The sequence below is a fragment of the Candoia aspera genome, chromosome 11 (genome assembly GCF_035149785.1).
Source record: "Candoia aspera isolate rCanAsp1 chromosome 11, rCanAsp1.hap2, whole genome shotgun sequence".
Lineage (NCBI taxonomy): Eukaryota > Metazoa > Chordata > Lepidosauria > Squamata > Boidae > Candoia > Candoia aspera.
The window spans coordinates 17,319,881-17,337,633 of record NC_086163.1 but is presented as its reverse complement, the minus strand read 5'-3'; the positions used below and the strand labels follow the sequence as shown (position 1 = coordinate 17,337,633).

General features: G+C 39.1%; 1 protein-coding gene across 3 annotated transcripts in view; it reads right to left on the bottom strand.

The window, feature by feature from the left end:
• Window positions 1-17,753, bottom strand: part of PHKB (phosphorylase kinase regulatory subunit beta) — a 100,495-nt gene that overhangs the window by 10,136 nt on the left and 72,606 nt on the right. For 2 of the 3 annotated variants that reach the window (XM_063312899.1, XM_063312901.1), the window contains 4 exons: window positions 16,445-16,502; window positions 12,496-12,586; window positions 9,239-9,441; window positions 1,807-1,941 (listed from right to left, as the gene is read on the bottom strand). In XM_063312899.1, the coding sequence (XP_063168969.1) occupies window positions 1,807-1,941; window positions 9,239-9,441; window positions 12,496-12,586; window positions 16,445-16,502 (487 nt within the window). Of the gene's footprint in view, window positions 1-1,806; window positions 1,942-9,238; window positions 9,442-12,495; window positions 12,587-14,462; window positions 14,554-16,444; window positions 16,503-17,753 lie in introns of all 3 variants that reach the window. The other variant, XM_063312900.1, reaches the window with a different exon arrangement.

The window sequence follows — 17,753 nt, the reverse complement described above, 5'->3', positions numbered from 1 at the left end:
CATAAAAAAAACAGAGTCCTATGACATTATAAATGTTGTTTCTTTAAAAAAAAAATAGGGCAGAAGCTATTCTGGATTAGCTGTCATGCACACTGTTTTTGCTGCAACAGAATCACTGGGTGCTACCCTGACAGAAAGAAACCCCAGCTCTAGGATCAATAAAGGCTTAGACTGTTTTGCTCAAGAATTCCATCTTCCTAAGTAGAAGTGACTGAGAGAAAAAGAAGTGTGACATTTACCAGTTTCTCACCTTTCTTAGCAGAAAAAAACACATAGTTTTATCAATAATAACAAAGCTGGTTGCAAAAAGAAAATTAAGCACTGCCCTTTTTGGGGGGGAAAACAGGTTTTGATATTAGACATGCATTTATATTCATAAATGTATTTGGCAGTGAATTTTATATGCCAAATGTTCAGTTATTTTAAAAGTAACACTTTCTACAAACACCAGAGTCAAGTTTGTAACAGAAGATGTTGCTTTAAGAAGGAACAAAAGTAGATGCCAAAAATGTTAGCTACACTTTAAAATAACCCCCGTTGATAAAAGTTACTTTTGCAAAAGTTCAACCTCACCTTTCTGGCGGTTTCAAATTCACAATCTTAAAACAGAAGAAACACAGTGCACCAGTGCAAAGACATACTTGAGAAATCCATTTTCTGATTTTAGTATATAGCAAAGCATATACTAACTGCTAATTCCATTCACAGTACCAAATCACAGATGGGGAAATGTATAACCAGGCAAAAAGACAAGAATGTGGAACAGGAAACAGGTGGAGCAGGCGAGAATAGTTCAGAATTGGTGACAGGATCTTCCATCAGAGGAACAAGATGTGCTCCTTCAGCAATCCTCTACTCCATCTTTCACATTATAAATGAGGGTTCTCTGATCTTCAGGAAAAGAATCCCTCCTGGGAAGTTAATTCTCCTTGCATTAACATTGGATACAAATCCAGATATGTCTAAACTTCAGAGACCACCGGTGCAGAAGTGAGTAAGAATATGCAGATCAGATCTTATGACTGGTGAGCAGTATGAAGACTCCGGATCAACTATGTCTGAAATGAACATTAGCCTTTCCCATGTATCCTGTGGGTTGCACTCCATGTTCTGGCTTGTCCTCTGTGCCCCAAGGGACCTTAAAAAAAAGTCCCCAGTTCTAGATAAGCAGCCCTTCCAAGCAAAGACAAGTAATATTCAGTCAATACTTAAATTCAGCAGAGGAATCTAAATCTGAGAACATCCTTTTGTTTTTCTCCTTCAAAATGTCATATACTAACTGCAAAACTACATCTTAGCATTAACAGCGTCAGTATTGTTCTCAGTTTCCAAGGAGTGAGTTTGTGGCACGTGAACAGCACAGATAAGCCTGTAATGATTCTAGAAACAGTTTAGGATCCACTGGGAAGAGAGGAGAGAAGTGATTTACTGATGACAGAGCTCAAAAATCAGAAGATAAGCCCTGTGTTGGCAGAACGGTATTTCTGAATGACCTGGTATTGGCTTATGCTGGCTCCCTTCCTGGTGTCAAATTAGGCAAGCAAATCCTAATGCTAGGTGATGGAGCTGCCAACAGAAGTAACAAGAGCTGATGATAAAGCAAACACCTGTGTATGGATGGAGAGTGGAAAAATGCTAATCTGTGCCTACCTCTACTTTTTCAGCTTCAAAATCAATTTGTTCAGAAGATGGGAGGAAAAAAGAATAGTTTGCAAGAAGGAAAACAACAACCCAGAGATACACAGTTTGTGCAGTCCATCAATGTGGATGCCACTGTGAGATGTACACAGAAAAAGGTAGCCTTACCTCCCTTGCTGTTGAGGATGAAGGATATCCAGAAGAAGCTGCTTCACTTCACTGGGTGACAGCTGGTATAAATCCATAGGGGGCATCTCCCCTGCACGGATTTTCAGCTCATATTTCATAGCATGCACAATCCATCTGAAAAATGAAAACATCAGTGAATTATTTAGAAACAGGAAATCACCCTCAGCCATGCCAATAAACCAAAGGCAAAGGTATTAAAACATCAACAGCCTCAGTGTTCAAACTATAACCATCCTTATCAACCTTTCTGTCTAGATGCAATGGTAGTGAAAACTTGAGCTGCTTAATTTCTTGAGATATTTTTCTCAGATTACCAAAGATTACCAAGATTACCAAAGTATGGCCAATCCAATAGGAAACTTGTTCCTACAGACAGGAAAAGACTATTTAGAACAGAAGCAGCATATATAATAAGTGTTAAATGATGTCATGTGTGGATAAAGACAATACAATATGTTTAAATGGTGATATGTGAGAATTTTTTCCCAAGTGATGTCATCTTAATCTAAAAGAAGCTATGAAGAAAAATGTGGTATCCCATCAAAGTTCTATCCGGTTGAGAAGTGATCGGCCTAGATACGAATGGGAACTTTTCTACTCATGTTCTTCAACAACAGATATGAAGAGGCACCCTGCAAATTACACCTACTGATATCCCTGAGTTCTAAGACTAGCTACACATGGCTGTGAAAGGATAGATGCTCAGCTTACAGGTAAAGAAGGAAGTCCAATTATTTTAATGTGATAAACCAACTACTGCAGCATCCACCAGAGTTTATTGGGTTGTAGGCAACATTGGGTCAAAAAGTACATAGATTTTAGAAACATGTATTTAAAATGTGGTTCTATATAACCAGCCTGTTCTTTACAGAAGAACTCCCAAACAGATACTCTTGCGCCCCAAGACACAATTAAGTCCTCAGCAAGGTCCATGTAGATTATAATGGCTAGACAGCATGAAATATGGTCAGCCAGCCAGCCTTAGCACAGTTCTTAGGCAGGACTGCTTAACGTGGTTATTCAAATTGCTTACTGATTCATTAGCTTGAACAGAATATTTGACAGACAGAGAGAGATTGGGGGAAGAGACACTGTTGGTGATGTTATGGAAACATTTATGCTTCTTGGCACCATTATGAACCTGCTTCTTCTGGAATTTTTTTTTCAATTTTCCAGTCAAGCCAAAAGCTCTGGGATTTCCTAATGAAATCTTGCACTTAAGTACTAATCAGGTCTGATCCTACTATGTTTTTTTGGGAATAGCCCAGATTGACTGATTTGGAGATTGATTGACTGATTGATTGATAGCATAATTTGGTTTTTCTTCTGCTTGTTAAATGAAAGAAATGCCATTTATATGCAATAAGTCCTATTTCTCCAGAGACAACTACAGTTAGACATTTCATTAGGTGTGCTGGGGCCAAGGCAACAGGTCAACCACTTGGGCAGAAGTAGTTTGGACAGTTCAAATAGCTTAGTCTAGGTCAGTGTTTCTCAACCTTGACAACTTTCAGATGTGTGGACTTCAACTCCCAGAATTCTCCAGCCAGGGAATTCTGGGAGTTGAAGTCCACATATCTGAAAGTTGCCAAGGTTGAGAAACGCTGGTCTAGGTAATCTATCCACCACTGCCTTACCCTGTTTGTGCTTCCTGCAGCCAAGAATTTCTTAACAGGCAAACAATACCAGTGAAGGAGCTATTAGGACCTTGTTAACAAATTACCCACCACCATATACTAAACAATGTATGTATTGCAGTGCATGGTTATGTCCTTAACTATAGGCAATTGGAACTACTGTCCAATTTTACCTTCATCATGTCCATTCTGAGTGGGAATTATGGGGTTGTCATCCAATTCCTCTAAGGAACATTTGGCTTGGGAAAAACTGGCTTAAACCCAGAGTAGGCAGACATCAAGTTTGTAGGATCTATTTTATTCTCGAACCCTTCAATCCACCTCCTGAAGTGAGTTTTAAAATAGTAGTTGGAGAAGCTAGGGAGCTAAACACAGAATTCAGAGAAAAGGCTCCTCAGAATATCTGCTCAGCCTCAGAATTTGTTTCCAAAGCCAGTAGCAAATCCTTGGGTTCTTTCCCTTCAAACCCTTTCTTGATTTTTCTTTCAAACCTTGTTCATCCTGTTTAACAGTACAGGGTTAAGGCTGCCCATCATAAACCTGTGTCTATTTAGCATGAGTCACCGAGGATCTATTTGTAGATTCCTATCTGTCCCCTAAACTCCCCTGCTTTAAAATAATATTAATTTCCCTGAGGGTCAATTTCAGGTGAGAAATGGAGAGGGGGGGACATCATTATCAACTGTTTATTAAAGTTTTCAGTCACATGCAAAATACCCAGTTATGACAAGGTCACTGCAGAATATATAGTTCTCTCCTTCATCCCCCCCCCCACATGCGTATCTCCTTTTCTCTGTCTCTAGCAGTGGGGATTGACTGAATCCCTAAAAAAACAAAGAAACAACAAAACCTGTTTTTTTTTCTCTCTCTTGAACACAATGGGAAGGAATAAATTCAACATAACAATGGAGACAAAACACATGGGGGTGTGGGGTGGTGATGGAAGAGAGGCCTACATGTATCAATGGCTACAATTTGTGGACAACCCCTAGAATGCCTCATTTCGGTCTGACCATCTATCAAGGCACTCAGTGGAGGGAATTTATGCAAGAGGCACCAGCACCAGCCTTCAGTCTCCCTCCTGTCAAAGGCCAACTGGTAGACTCTGTGGTAGTAGAAATTAAGGGAGATTACAAAGAGAGGGAGGCAATGAGGAGACAAAGGAAATCACTCTAATCCTTAATTACATTTTTTAAAATTCTTCTCCTCGCCCAAGTTGAGTTCTGCTGATGCAAAAATACAGGATCACATCTTGGGGGCGGGGGAGAACAGCCTGAATGATTTGGACAGATGCAGATACTCTGGTTGGCAGAGACAGAGGCTTTCTCCTGAGATAATGAAAAATGACACATATGGAAGCCTTGAGGACATCACATGCCCCAAACTGACTGACAGGGTCAAGGTAGGATACTTTTGGTTGGCAGTTATGGATGCATTTCAGATCTGGATGCATTTCAGCATGAAGGGTAGAATGCAAATAAGTAACGAGATTCCCCCTCTCCCCACACCCACCAAAAAAACCCTAATCATTTTCAATCCAGAATACCATATGTCCTGGAACAAGGAGAAAAATCTAACGTACAGATAACAAAACATGAAAAAAACACAGAGTTTAAAGTGGGAGGTGACTTAATGAAGGCTGCAATTCTATCTGACTTGCTGATTCTTTCAGCTTGTTTTTATCACTTAAAATATTTAAACATTAAAATGTATTCATCCCATTTTCCCCCACCCCAGTGCTGAGGGATGAGGTAACATCCAAAGAAGCTGAAAGATGGGAGATTCAAGGATATGAAATGTTGCTACAAGATATACCAATCTCTGGATTATTTTAAAGGGAGGTTAGATTAATTCATGCAGAATAAGGTTCCTCATGGTTACTAGTCATGATAACTACATCTTTCAACTAGTAACAGGGGCAGAAGGCTTCTGAACACTGTATGGTAAGAAACAGGAACAGGAGGCTCTTCAAACAGATGAATGAACATTATATTACAGTTCAAGACCAGATCATAAAAGTTAAAACAACCAAATTCAATTTGGGAATACAATATAATCTCATTAATTAAGCATATCACCTACTTCTCTGGAGATTCTTCTTATATCTTTGTCTTGGGGCTTTTTACTGGCAGTTGGCTACCCACTGTGGGAACTGAAAGCTAGTCTATGGTGGTCTTTGATCTGATCTAACAGGACTCTCCTCATGTTCATTCATCCAGGCATGACTCAAGCCTATTTATTTTAATAAGGGGATGGTATCATAGACTCTTTAATATCTCCAAATTATTTTGCAATAATGTGTGCATAATCTTAAAAAGCAATTAAGGGTACACTGTGCCTGGAGACAGTTCCTAATCTTAATTAGGGGCAGCTGGCTTCTTTTCCAGTTATTACACAGGAATTTTGTTTATCGAAGATGTTATAAAATATGCAAGGTGGAAAAGGTGGGAAATAAAACCACCAACCACTGAGGAGTGATGCTCATCTTGTTTCAAGATAAGGGAGAATGACAGCTAAAAATCAACACCAAAGGTAACTAATCCATTTATGTTCAGAGTTTAAGTTTGAAGACAAAGACTGATGTTTTACCCACATATTTAGGTAATCCCTTTAAAACAATGCACCCCAAGCTAGTAACAGACTTTTCAAGAGCCCCATTAACAAGCTGTCAAGTATGAAAATGGATGAAGTGACATGACACAAGGCATATTCCTCCTGTCAATGGAGCAATTTGCATGCCCCTACTGCAACCCTTTCCTCATTAACACCCAAGCAAGCATTTGATATCTAACAGCAGTGAAGTAGCTTGCAAAAGGAAAAAGTTTATCTCTTAACAGCAATTAAATGACATGCGGAGGAGGAGAAAGCTCACTTAATAGACAGGTAAAAGCTCTTTCAGAAAGAGCTAACTCCTCCTGTCTTCAGGGGCAAGGAAGCCATTTCCAGAGAAAGGGGTGTATTGGATCATTGCAGAAATAACCACTTTAAAGAAAAATATTACGGCTTGTGTGTGCTTGGGCACAGGGGAAGAAAGTAAGCCGTGATGACAGAAGAAAAAGCTAATATTTCATACCCTGATGGATGCTAGTCCATAAAAGCTTATTGGGTAATAAATTTCCTGGTCTTTAAGTTGCCACAAAGCCATTTGTTGCTTTTGTTGGAAAGGAGTCTTGAAGCCTATTTATCAGGATATAAAGCTCCATGGACCTGATTACTATTCATCTGATTTATCAAATCTCACTTTTTTCTTCTTTAACCCGTGTGTGTGTGTGTGTGTGTGTGTGTGTACACATACACCAAAGGAGATCTGTTCTTCTTACTAGACAGTGAAATTACCTGTGGTATGAAAAAGGAAGCACGGAGAAGTCTCCAAATTCCTCCTTGTCCAACCAGCATGACTGAAATCATTTTCACTACTAACACTTTCAAACAACTATTCAGGGTCAAGTAATGGAAAATAACTCTTTCAGGCACTGATTTACTGCTTCTCCCTCTAAGAAATCAAAACATCTATGGTGTAGTTGTAATTTCAGCCCTGACTCATCTGGGACATCGTCATTGATTAATATGAATTATAACAATCCTGTTTCAGAATAGGGCAGAAATATTTGAAGCTCAGTATTGTCATTAGTACACCATGAGATTTAATAGTGAATAAAGAACTAGTTATGACCAAGCAAAAATACTCTTGGCTATCTTCAGAAAAGGCACACTATTTTTAGCAATAGAGAAACCTAATAAAACAAAAGCATTGAAGGAATATGTTCATGTTACAAAGATTTAAAAGATGTGTTTAAATTAGAAATAGGAATGTCTTGTATCCCATTTTACTCATATAGGTTAATTCATAGTTATTTATATCCAACTTAAATGGAAAGGTTGGTATTTTTTGTCTAGAACAAATAATGAAAATGGTGTTCAGGGGTAAGATTATTTATGGAGAAAGGTAGGCATAAATTGACTGTACAGTATCAAGGCTTAAAGAATTTCAAGGAAAAAAGTCACAAGAGGTACATGGAAGCCAATTTAAATTTAGTGTGGGAAGGTAAGTTAACTATAAAGCAGGAACAGCTAGAACGCATAGCATTGTAAAGCTTAAAAAAAACAAACTTCATTTTAAAGGTTTGTTTACAGTCTCATAAAAACCACCTCTAAAGCTGTAACTGAGGTGTTCACACCATGCGCTGCGTGCCCTTTAGAATAGCCATACTCATCACCTCTGACTTGCATGCCGAAATGGTAGCACAGTTGTAGTTGTCAGATACACCAAGCCTTAACCCTGAGAAGCTGAAGGAGTAAAATTGCAATCTACAAATCATGCAACTGACTGGTTCCTACTGAAACCAAAAGGGAAGCATTCACAGTGCCTTAAATGAATTGCGAATTACAGCCTCTGCATGAAATGGAACATCCCGTTATTAATTGCAGCTATTATGGCAACTAATATGAATGCAGGTATAAAGAGATGATACATGATCCTCAGGTGTCAGCTAGCTTTCAGCAGTTCGAAAAAAATAGGTTCGGGCCCCAGGTACCTTATTTAAAATATACTGCCTTCTATTGCATTTTCAACATCCTAGGACAGCTTAACTATTTAAAATGCTGCTGGAAAAACAGTACAAGCACAACAGTAGATGGGAGCGTAACTTACACAGGATTTGCCCCAAGGAACATCTGATGACTAAGGGAAGGAGGGGGGAAAATGGTCTGGCAGATGAAGTTGAGCTTTATCAGTATGGAACTGGATGGTTGATGGATTTACTTTTATCGGTGGGCTCTAGGTAGGGCTTATGATGGAGAACAAAAACAACAGTCCCATAGAAAACGGAAAAAGGACCTTCTGTAACAAAGAGGGCCATCATCCAATTAAACTTCCTCTGGAAGTGAAGTTGTAATTCTGTATACAGTAGGATGTATTTCTGAAAAGTTAGCTCTGACCAATAAAGCTGGCTGAAGCAGATTGGCCTCCAGAAGATGCTTCCTGGGGAATTCCACAAACGGAGGCACAAAGCAAGCTTCCAAAATCTGCAGTGAATGTTAACAGATTAATCTGCTGATCAACTGTCTGTAAGGATGTCCTTGAAAACAGTTATTCTAAAGAGGAGGTATGTATTGAGATGTGTTGCAGCAGTTACTTGGCCTTTTGGTGGGATGTCAGGGGCTGGGAAAAGTAGGGGAGACGAGATAAAAAAGTAGGAGAGATCAAGGCAAAAACTAATTGTGAAATGAATTAAAAGCAGTTAGGACCATGACTATCCATATATTAAATCTTCTACTAGGTAAAGGTAAAGGTTTCCCTTGGCATTAAGTCCAGTCGTGTCCAACTCTAGGGGGCGGTGCTCATCTCCGTTTCAAAGCCGAAGAGCCGGCATTTGTCCGTAGACACTTCCATGGTCATGCGGCCAGCATGACTAAAGGAAACACCGTAACCTGCCCGCCGAAGCGGTACCTATTAATCCACTCACATTTGCATGTTTTCGAACTGCTAGGTTGGCAGCAGCTGGGACCAGCAACGGGAGCTCACCCCGTCACGCGGATTCGAACCGCCGACCTTCCGATCGGCAAGCTCAGCAGTTTAACCCGCAGAGCCACCGTGTCCCTGTAAATCTTCTACTACTGTTCTACTAATATTTAACACTTGGTGGTAACACTTGAAGGAGGTTCTCCCAAGCCTTCCAGGAGACACATGCAGCCCTGGCATCTCAATTTGTGCACATGGGATATAAGGATTCACAGACATAACCGAAAACAGGTTAAAAGAGTGATTTACTAACCCCACACGTATCTTCAGCATGCCGTTAAATAACTCAGGGGAGTTGGAGATGATCCAGCCAATATGAATGACAAGTTCCTGTTGAAGAACAGCTTCTCTCTCGTCCTGCAAATTACACTTGTTGTAGATGATGTCTTTAATTGCACTTGGAGACAAGGGATTAGATATAATTTCTTCTTCTTGGCCAAATGCCCCAAGAGTCACCTAAAGGAATATATTAGCAGCAATTAAGAGGTATAACCTGAACCAGAGAAGCAGTGAGGGACTCCTTATTCATTATAGCTCCTTGACTCAAATCTCCTTGTTTCCAACAAGAATGGATAGGAGGGACATAAACTGAATGGCGAGTTAAAATCATAGCTGATGGGTAAATGGAGATTTGCATGGCTCTATTAAAACAGCATATTTAAAAAAATAAGCTTTGTCCCTAAGGGCAGAATAATAACTTGAGGGAGTGTATGTTCAGAAAGAGATTTGATCTATCCTGTTTATTGCTTGTGATTAAGACTAGCTAGGCATAATAATATATAAATTATCCTGGTCCCTTCTCTGGAGGGGGCAATGTTCTTTCTTCATGGCCACCAATAGTTCCCCACAGCTCACAGAGTTGCCAGATCTGAAGGGCTCCTTCTAGACTGCCAGACCAGCAGAGACTAACTTAACCATCAGCTTCAACTATCCCTCAGTTCCTTTCCAATCTTAGGAGGAAGGAGCAGGGGATGAAAGTAAAAACAGTTGGCTTGTAGGGTACCAATTCAGATTACACTGGGGGACGCAGGAATACATTCAAGCGCTTATACATTCAAACACTTATACGTTAAAGCACTTGTTGATTACGCTCATGGTTAAGGGATGCTTCATAATATTTTATGTTCTACATTTTAACATAACACTAGTCCCAACTATGAGCAAGGCATCACATTTTCTAACTCTGAGAATGTTCTTCACATGCTTTTGATGTCAGCGCAATCATAATGCTATCTGTCCCACTCAGAAAGATTAAAAGGCTTTGGTTCTTCCCAAATCTTCCAAGATAATTCGAAGAGACCATTACCATCACCACCCCAGCTTTAGATAGTGCTAACTGATATCTCTACTGGTGTTCACCAGTAAAGTGAAGACTAAGAAGCTTTACCTCTCATAGGGAACTTAATGTGAATAGGGAATGAATTTAGTTCCTTAACAACTGTGATGGGACAGGCAGCATTACATCTTTACTGGCTCTTTGATTCAAACAAAAGACATTGGATGGACAGGACACTGACAGCCAAAGCAAAGGACAAGAAAAACTGCCAAATCATGCTAGGCAAGAATGGGCTATCAAAAATGACTGCATTGCATATTTGTAATGGAAAAGCCCTCTATGAAACTGCACTATCTCTATAATGCTAGTTGGCCAGAACTAGGCATAGTGTTTTATAAATATGTTTGCTCAATCAAATGCAACATGGGTCTCAAAGCTATACCCTACATTATTTTGGTTAGAGGTGCTTAAGGGGCCACCAAATTTCAGATGATAATCTCTGGCCAAAACAATTCTATTTCCCCATCTGTAGATAAACTTAGTGAAGTCTGGACCTTCCAAACTTATAGAGAAAGACTGATTTTTAAAAATCTTCTTAACCTATTAAGTGAAATCTAAAAGGGAAAAAAAATTCAAATGAAATGCTTCCAACACACTTGATCTGAAGCTACATTAACTTCTGAAAATGATTTACTTCCTTGAAGTTGATTGGACCATCAAGCCTACAGTTAATCACTTCTACCTTTACACTTTGAAAAAAAGTACTGGATGTTAATGGATCAGTAACAGAGTTCCAGCCATTCCTAAGAAAATTGTCTAATATTTGTGTCTCTAAGTATGGAGGCTCCTAATGTGATTTAGAACCCTGGATGCTAAATATATTTAAACCCCAGATCCTAAATCTTGGAGAGAACCTCCAAAGCAGAAGAGGATCCATGGTGTTCCACACGGAAATAATTAAGTCTGTGTGCATTCAGAATACCTTCAGGGGTCAATCCCATAATATGTATGTGATACCAGAATACTGATTCTTAAGTACCGCTGTAATACTAGAATAATATTTTCAATTCTTTTCATGTATCACTTTTATCCAATGCAGACACATCCATCGTAAAGTTTGCAGGAACCTTTACACTAAACTTTAGGCGGTACTTAAAACTACTTAGCCTGGAACACTTCCATTTAGATGGTCAGTAAGAGGTTGATAGAAAATGGTTCTATACAGTGACAATAGCTCCCTAACCTTCAAGAAGACAACTCCAAAATCCATTTCAAAAGACTCCTGCTGCAGCAAATCATTGCTTGTGGCAAGCAGTTGTTATATTTGCATCTCTCTTTCTTTTCTCAATCTGAAATTTTGTTCCCATTACTTTTTGGTTCTTACTGTTTACTTAAAAATTACACTTTATTTAAAAGATTGATCAGAACCTTACTTACTCTGTGTAACAAGACAAAGCATTAGGTTTATAAATGATACAATAGTATCTCCTACAGCAATATAAAGAAAACAACTTATATCTGAAAGACATACAATATTGTTCTCATTTTACAACTACAGTATAAAACCACCTTGTGCCAAGGTACCCCAATTTTGCTAAAATTTGTGCTAAATTTTGAAAATAGGTTTACCAGTTTCAGAAGAAAAGAATAGAGAGAATGTGTAACCCTCCAGTTCCTGCTGAATTCCAGCTCATGTGAACCTTAACTGATGTTGATGGAGTTCAACAGGATCTGGAGCATCTTATGTTGACCAGCAAAATAGAAAAATCTGCAAAATGGGCAACAGCTACAGTAATTATATGGCACTGTGCATTATTTATGTCCTTAAAATCTATCTTAAGGTTTGTGTATATGCATACAAATAAATAGCCCATGGTTTTTCGGCTTGGCTTTAACCTGAGTATTAAAGGTATTATTTTTCTCAATGATGCAAATTCCCATCCCCCAGCTACACTGAAGAAAAAAGCTGGACAGTGTTTTAAAGGCAGACTTCTCAGGAGAGGAGGTATCTAAGAAGCAAAACCAGTGTGTTAACCACCGTTAAGAAGTAAGAAAAGTCATTCACAAGGTCTATAAAAAGGCTGAACAGTGCAGCAATTACCTAGACTGGACCTTCATAATTTTTAAATGCTTTTTCTTTTGTTTTTTTTGGTAAAGCATAGTTTGTAAGCAATTTTGAAAACCTACATCTTATGGTTTACCTGATTAATATAATCTGAAAAATGCAGACTTACCTGCTTGCCCTGAACTAAAACATTAGTAATAGATGGGGCAAGGCTGTCCACTAGCTTACATAAAAGGCTTGCTGCAAAGCGCACAACAGACCTGAGGGTAGAAAACAAAGCAATCCAGCTGGAAATTAAATGCTAGTTTAATGAATTCAAGAATTTAATTTTATTGCTATGTCTGACCAACAACTGAACATTTTCGTTTGTATATGGTATTTGCACCCAAGGTACCTCTTCATAAAATGGGGGTGGTGGTGGTGGTGGCTGGTGGCAGCTAAATCATGAATTATTCAGTTATAGAAGCAAGAACATTAAGGACTGTATTGGAATAGCTTTCGCTAAACTACATAAATTATAAGAAAATGCTGTTCTTTCTTGACATCATGGGAAGATTGACATCATGTAAGCAGCCAATATTTTACTACTTCAGACTTCCCTGGCAATTTGTATTAAAAATCTCTCTCACAGGTAGATGTTTTGAATTTTTTGAATTTGATTTTCCATCAAGTTGTACTGTTCCATTTTTGCACAGGAAATCAAAGACTTCCAGCTTTCTCAAGAAACTCCTTGAGAGGGCAGAAGTCACATAGTTTTCTGTTGTATGGGAAAGGACAACACTTGCAAAAGGTATTTAGCATCCACTGACAAACGTCTAGTCCTGAAAATAAAACATTAAGTATCCCTCTCTTCATACGCAGTCAATGATTTTCAACAGCCTCTTTCAGCCAATCACCAAACACCAAAGGTTTAATGAAGGATATAGATGGCAATGAGATCATCACAAGCAAGTTTACTTTCCGATAAACAAGAATTTGTAAGTTATAGAGGCAGCCAATGCATGATGAAAATTACAAACGACTAGACAATTATTTGATCGGTGCAAATGCATAAAAATCATGGCCATATTAAATGAGAGTGGTTAATTTTTCTTTCTTAGAATGAACAAAATACACTTCTGCTAGCAGACTATCTTATTTACCCATTCATCCATCTATCCATCTGTTGCTGGATTATATTGCTTAGATATCAGAAAGCAAATGCTTGAATGAAATAAAAAAGAGTGTTATTAAGGAAGTGGCAGGACCTTTTTTCTTTCTTCATGACCCCGTTTTCCTTCTGTGTCATATCTTTTAGAGATACACCTCACGGCAAGGACTGGATTTCTTTTTCTGATTGTTTGTAAGCTGATACAAGAGTGCAATAAAAATTCTTTGACGAAGGAAAGAGAAGAGAACAGAAGAGCATACTCTACCTGTATATTGTCCCCATCACTTCTTATACTGTACTTGCAAATTTATCTGGAGCATTTATTTTTGTGTATAAAAGCAGCTTTACCGTTTAATATGAAAAAAAAAAAGGAATAAGAAAGTATTCCCTGCACCTCCTAAGGACACTCCACAATCTGGTGGATGGCATCTCTCCCCAGAATCAGCAGGTTGTTTATATGTCTCTATATCTGTCTATCTTCCTACCTACCTACCTTATAGGAATTAATGTGCAATTCCTATACAAAAGATCCAACACAGATAATTAACCTCAGCAAAAATAGCAATAGAAAGATTCTCTTCTTCCCTCCCTCTGTGCGCGCGTGTGTGTGTGTACCTGAATGGACTTAAAGAAAACAACAGTATAGGATTAAAAACGGGCTGAAGCTTTTCAGAGTGATTGGCCATTAATACAGCTATTACTCTAGAAAGCGAAGAACAGGATATCTCACGTTGTCTAATACAGGTTTTGGAAGTGGAATAATAATGTATCAGAATTAATGAATGAGTGTGTGATAGTCTGCTACATTAGCACAAAATCCATCAGCAAAATTGATTCTGAGTTTGACGACAATGGGTGCACACACTCTTCAAAATCAAGAGCAAAGCTTTTTTTTTTTTTGGCAAAGAAACATGAACAGATACCATCAAAATGCAAATCAGCCACACATCTCAAGCAGTACTATATCAAACCTTGGTGCACTTTACCTGCTTCCCATGGACTACCAAAGTTGTAATATGGGGGGCTAAAGAGGCAGCAAATTTCTGAATGCATGCCGCACTGCAGCGTAGCACCAACCTAGATTTGGTATACAACAGTTATGAAAGAGGGGTTCAAAGGAAGATGATTTCTACACCTATTCTAAATAAAATCCTCTTGGTAGTTCAAGTATTTTGAACACCAGTTTAGGCCTTCTGAAGTGGGCAAGAGCTGCTCCTTGTGAATGAAAAATTGGAAGACTCTTTAGATTTGCAAAACTAATCCTGTGATATATCTTCACACATACAGTTATGGAGTTCTCTACTACTGGATTTGCTGGTGGTCCTAGTTTATTTATTCAGTTACTGTTTTAAGGATGAGAAGAGACCTCCATAATCAGGCTCCTTCAAGATGTTTCGGAGGTTCAATCCTAGCCAGCATGATAATGGTCACCAATAAAGGGAGCTGTCACCCAAACCCGGATAAGTTAGACTATTCACCCAGGATAGCTCTGACACCATGAACAGAGGTGGTACTGCTCTCACAGAAAGAACGGGCTGCTTGTTGTAAACAGAATGCTAATCCAACAGAGCCGTTCTTATAACCTTGGCCAATTACATTTTATTCTGAGACTAAAACAGGTTGTGCAAAGTTTGCAAGACACCTTTTCTTATACAGGTAGCCCTCGACTTTAACGACCACAATTGGGACCGGAACTTCTATTGCTAAGCAAGGCGGTTGTTAAGTGAGTCATGCCTGATTTCATGACCTTTTTGCCACAGTCATTAAGTGAATCACTGTGGTTGATAAGCAAAACACCATAGAAATCAAGCAAATCTGGCTTCCCCCACTGACTTTGCTTGTTGGAAGTCTGCTGGGAAGGTTGCAAATGGTGATCACATGACCCCGGAAAGCTGCAAGTATCGTAAGTGCGAGCTGGTTGCCAAGCGCCTGAATTTTGATCATGTGACCGCAGGGATGCTATGATGGTCGTATATGCGAGGACTGGTCACAAGTCACTTTTTTCAGCACCATTGTAACTTTGAATGGTCGCTAAACAAATGGCTGTAAGTCGAGGACTACCTGTATAGCTGGAGGAGGAGAAAAGACACCAAAGGGCCCTAATCAAAGCCTAAGGGCCAAAGTGGGTAAGTATACCGTTACATGGTCATTGTTTCCTAGTACACCTCACTGTACAATTGTAAAGATAGTAGAGGTGGCACACTGATATGGAGAGAAAGGCATCAAAGAGATCCTAACTGGATGGGAAGCAGAGATTGTGGATTTTCCAAATAACCTAACTGTTTCACATTTAGTAAATAGAACTGGGGACTAGTTTCCAGAGCAACAGGATAAATGCATCCAATTAACAATATCCACATTGCAGTTAATACATATATTTTAATAGCACCCTACAGCACATGTTGTGAAATATAAATAATGCCCTGTTTCAGCAATCTGTGTTCTCTTACTCTGCATTACCACTCAGAGTGAATCCTTAGCAAAGGCACTGATGAGCAAGGCCTAGTGTCTATTTCAGTGTTTCTCAACCTTAGCCATTTTAAGATGTGTGGACTTCCACGCCCAGAATTCTGGGAGTTGAAGTCCATACATCTTAAAATGGCTAAGGCTGAGAACACTGGTCTATGTTCTAGTACTAAGGCTCCATTCTGAAGCAAATGAAGAAGAGGTTCATGTATCTATGAATGAATGCAGGCAGTTTTACCACAGAGCAAAAGCTTACAGGTAAGAGGTGGCGATCCAAACCTATCTTAGGTTCCACCTTCTTTTTTACAAATCAAGCACTGGCTCATATAGTTAGTACCGGCGTGATACTGAGATACAGTATACTGTATGCATCTGAATCCCGGGGGGGGGGGGCATGGTTTTTGCAAAATGAGTCGATGTGTATCGTCTTAAACTGCCAAAAAACGAGCACGGACTGCAATGCGAAAACCTAACATGAAACCGGAAAGGGCTGTATACAAACCAGAGCTTTTTGCTGCCAGCTTTTCGGTAGATTCTTTCAATATGATCAGAGACAGTACCTAATTTGCACATAAAATGGGAAAGACAAAAACACAAGGAAATGGTATGATTACACTGCAGCTGTATGTTTCGGAGATTCCACGTTATCGGCTTATCTGATTCCAAAGGTCAATGGCAGTATTACCAGCTACTCCCGCGGTGGGAAATAGCAGATGAGCACCGCTTTTCCGTACAGGTTTATGCAAGTATTTAAGCTGATATGGATATTTTATTTAAACACTTCAGGATTCTGGCAGAAATCAATAGTTGTACCCTGTTTTCTTCAGCAATTGTAACCTGCAGTGCTACCCTAACAGCATGTAAACTAGCCTACAGTTACTTAATTTGATTCCAGCTGAATAACGACCTTGCCAGCATTAAACTTTATACTGAGATTTCAAGTAACATTGCTTTGTGGTGCCTCTGTGCTCATGTGCTAGCTGGGTTCTCCTCTTCTTTGTATGGCCACGAGAGTGACTTTGCTGGAACTTGGTAGGTTAGCCAAAAACAGGAGCAAACAGCAGTGAGGAATTATTTAAGTGCTATTATTCCCAGCACAGATTTTTGCTGTAATCCTTCTTTTGAGATTGTTCATTATATCATGCTAAGAACAACCAAAACCAACTCCTTCCTATAGTACTACAGTGCAGGGAACCATTGTTCCAGAATTAGAATTAACATACACAAATCAGGCTTTAAAGTATGAATAAAGCCAAGTAAATGGAATATGCAAGCTGACCAATGTGCACTACTCAGTATGAATGTTTTGGTGGCATGAAGATTTGTTTTCATTAGCAAGGTGAGAGTGGTTATGACGTATTAAAAGAAGGCCTCTGAACACTTAAAAGTGCCAAAAGACATATTTTTAAAAGGATGTGGCTGTTAAGAACCAAATGGGAATATTATCCTACTCTACTACATCACTATTTTCCATAATAGGGGTGCTATAACACTTAATGTAACATGTAAGGTAAGATATAAGCCAAGGTGTTCCCCACCTTGAGTTATTTATAAAAATAATAAAGGTGGGATAAAATATCTAAAAATAAATAAATAAAAAATAAAATGGGAAAGAGGACACAACTCTTCTTCCTGCTCCATCTTAGCAGATGGACCTTGCTTCCTCCAATGGCTTGTATGGAATTATAAACAGCCCACAAGTAGCGCGCAAGCTATTTAACCCAGGCAACGGTCCATTCCACTTTCTAGCGTGCGCCCTCTCTTTCTCATTTCAAACAGAAAGGTCGCAACCCTGCTTGTCCCATTAACAG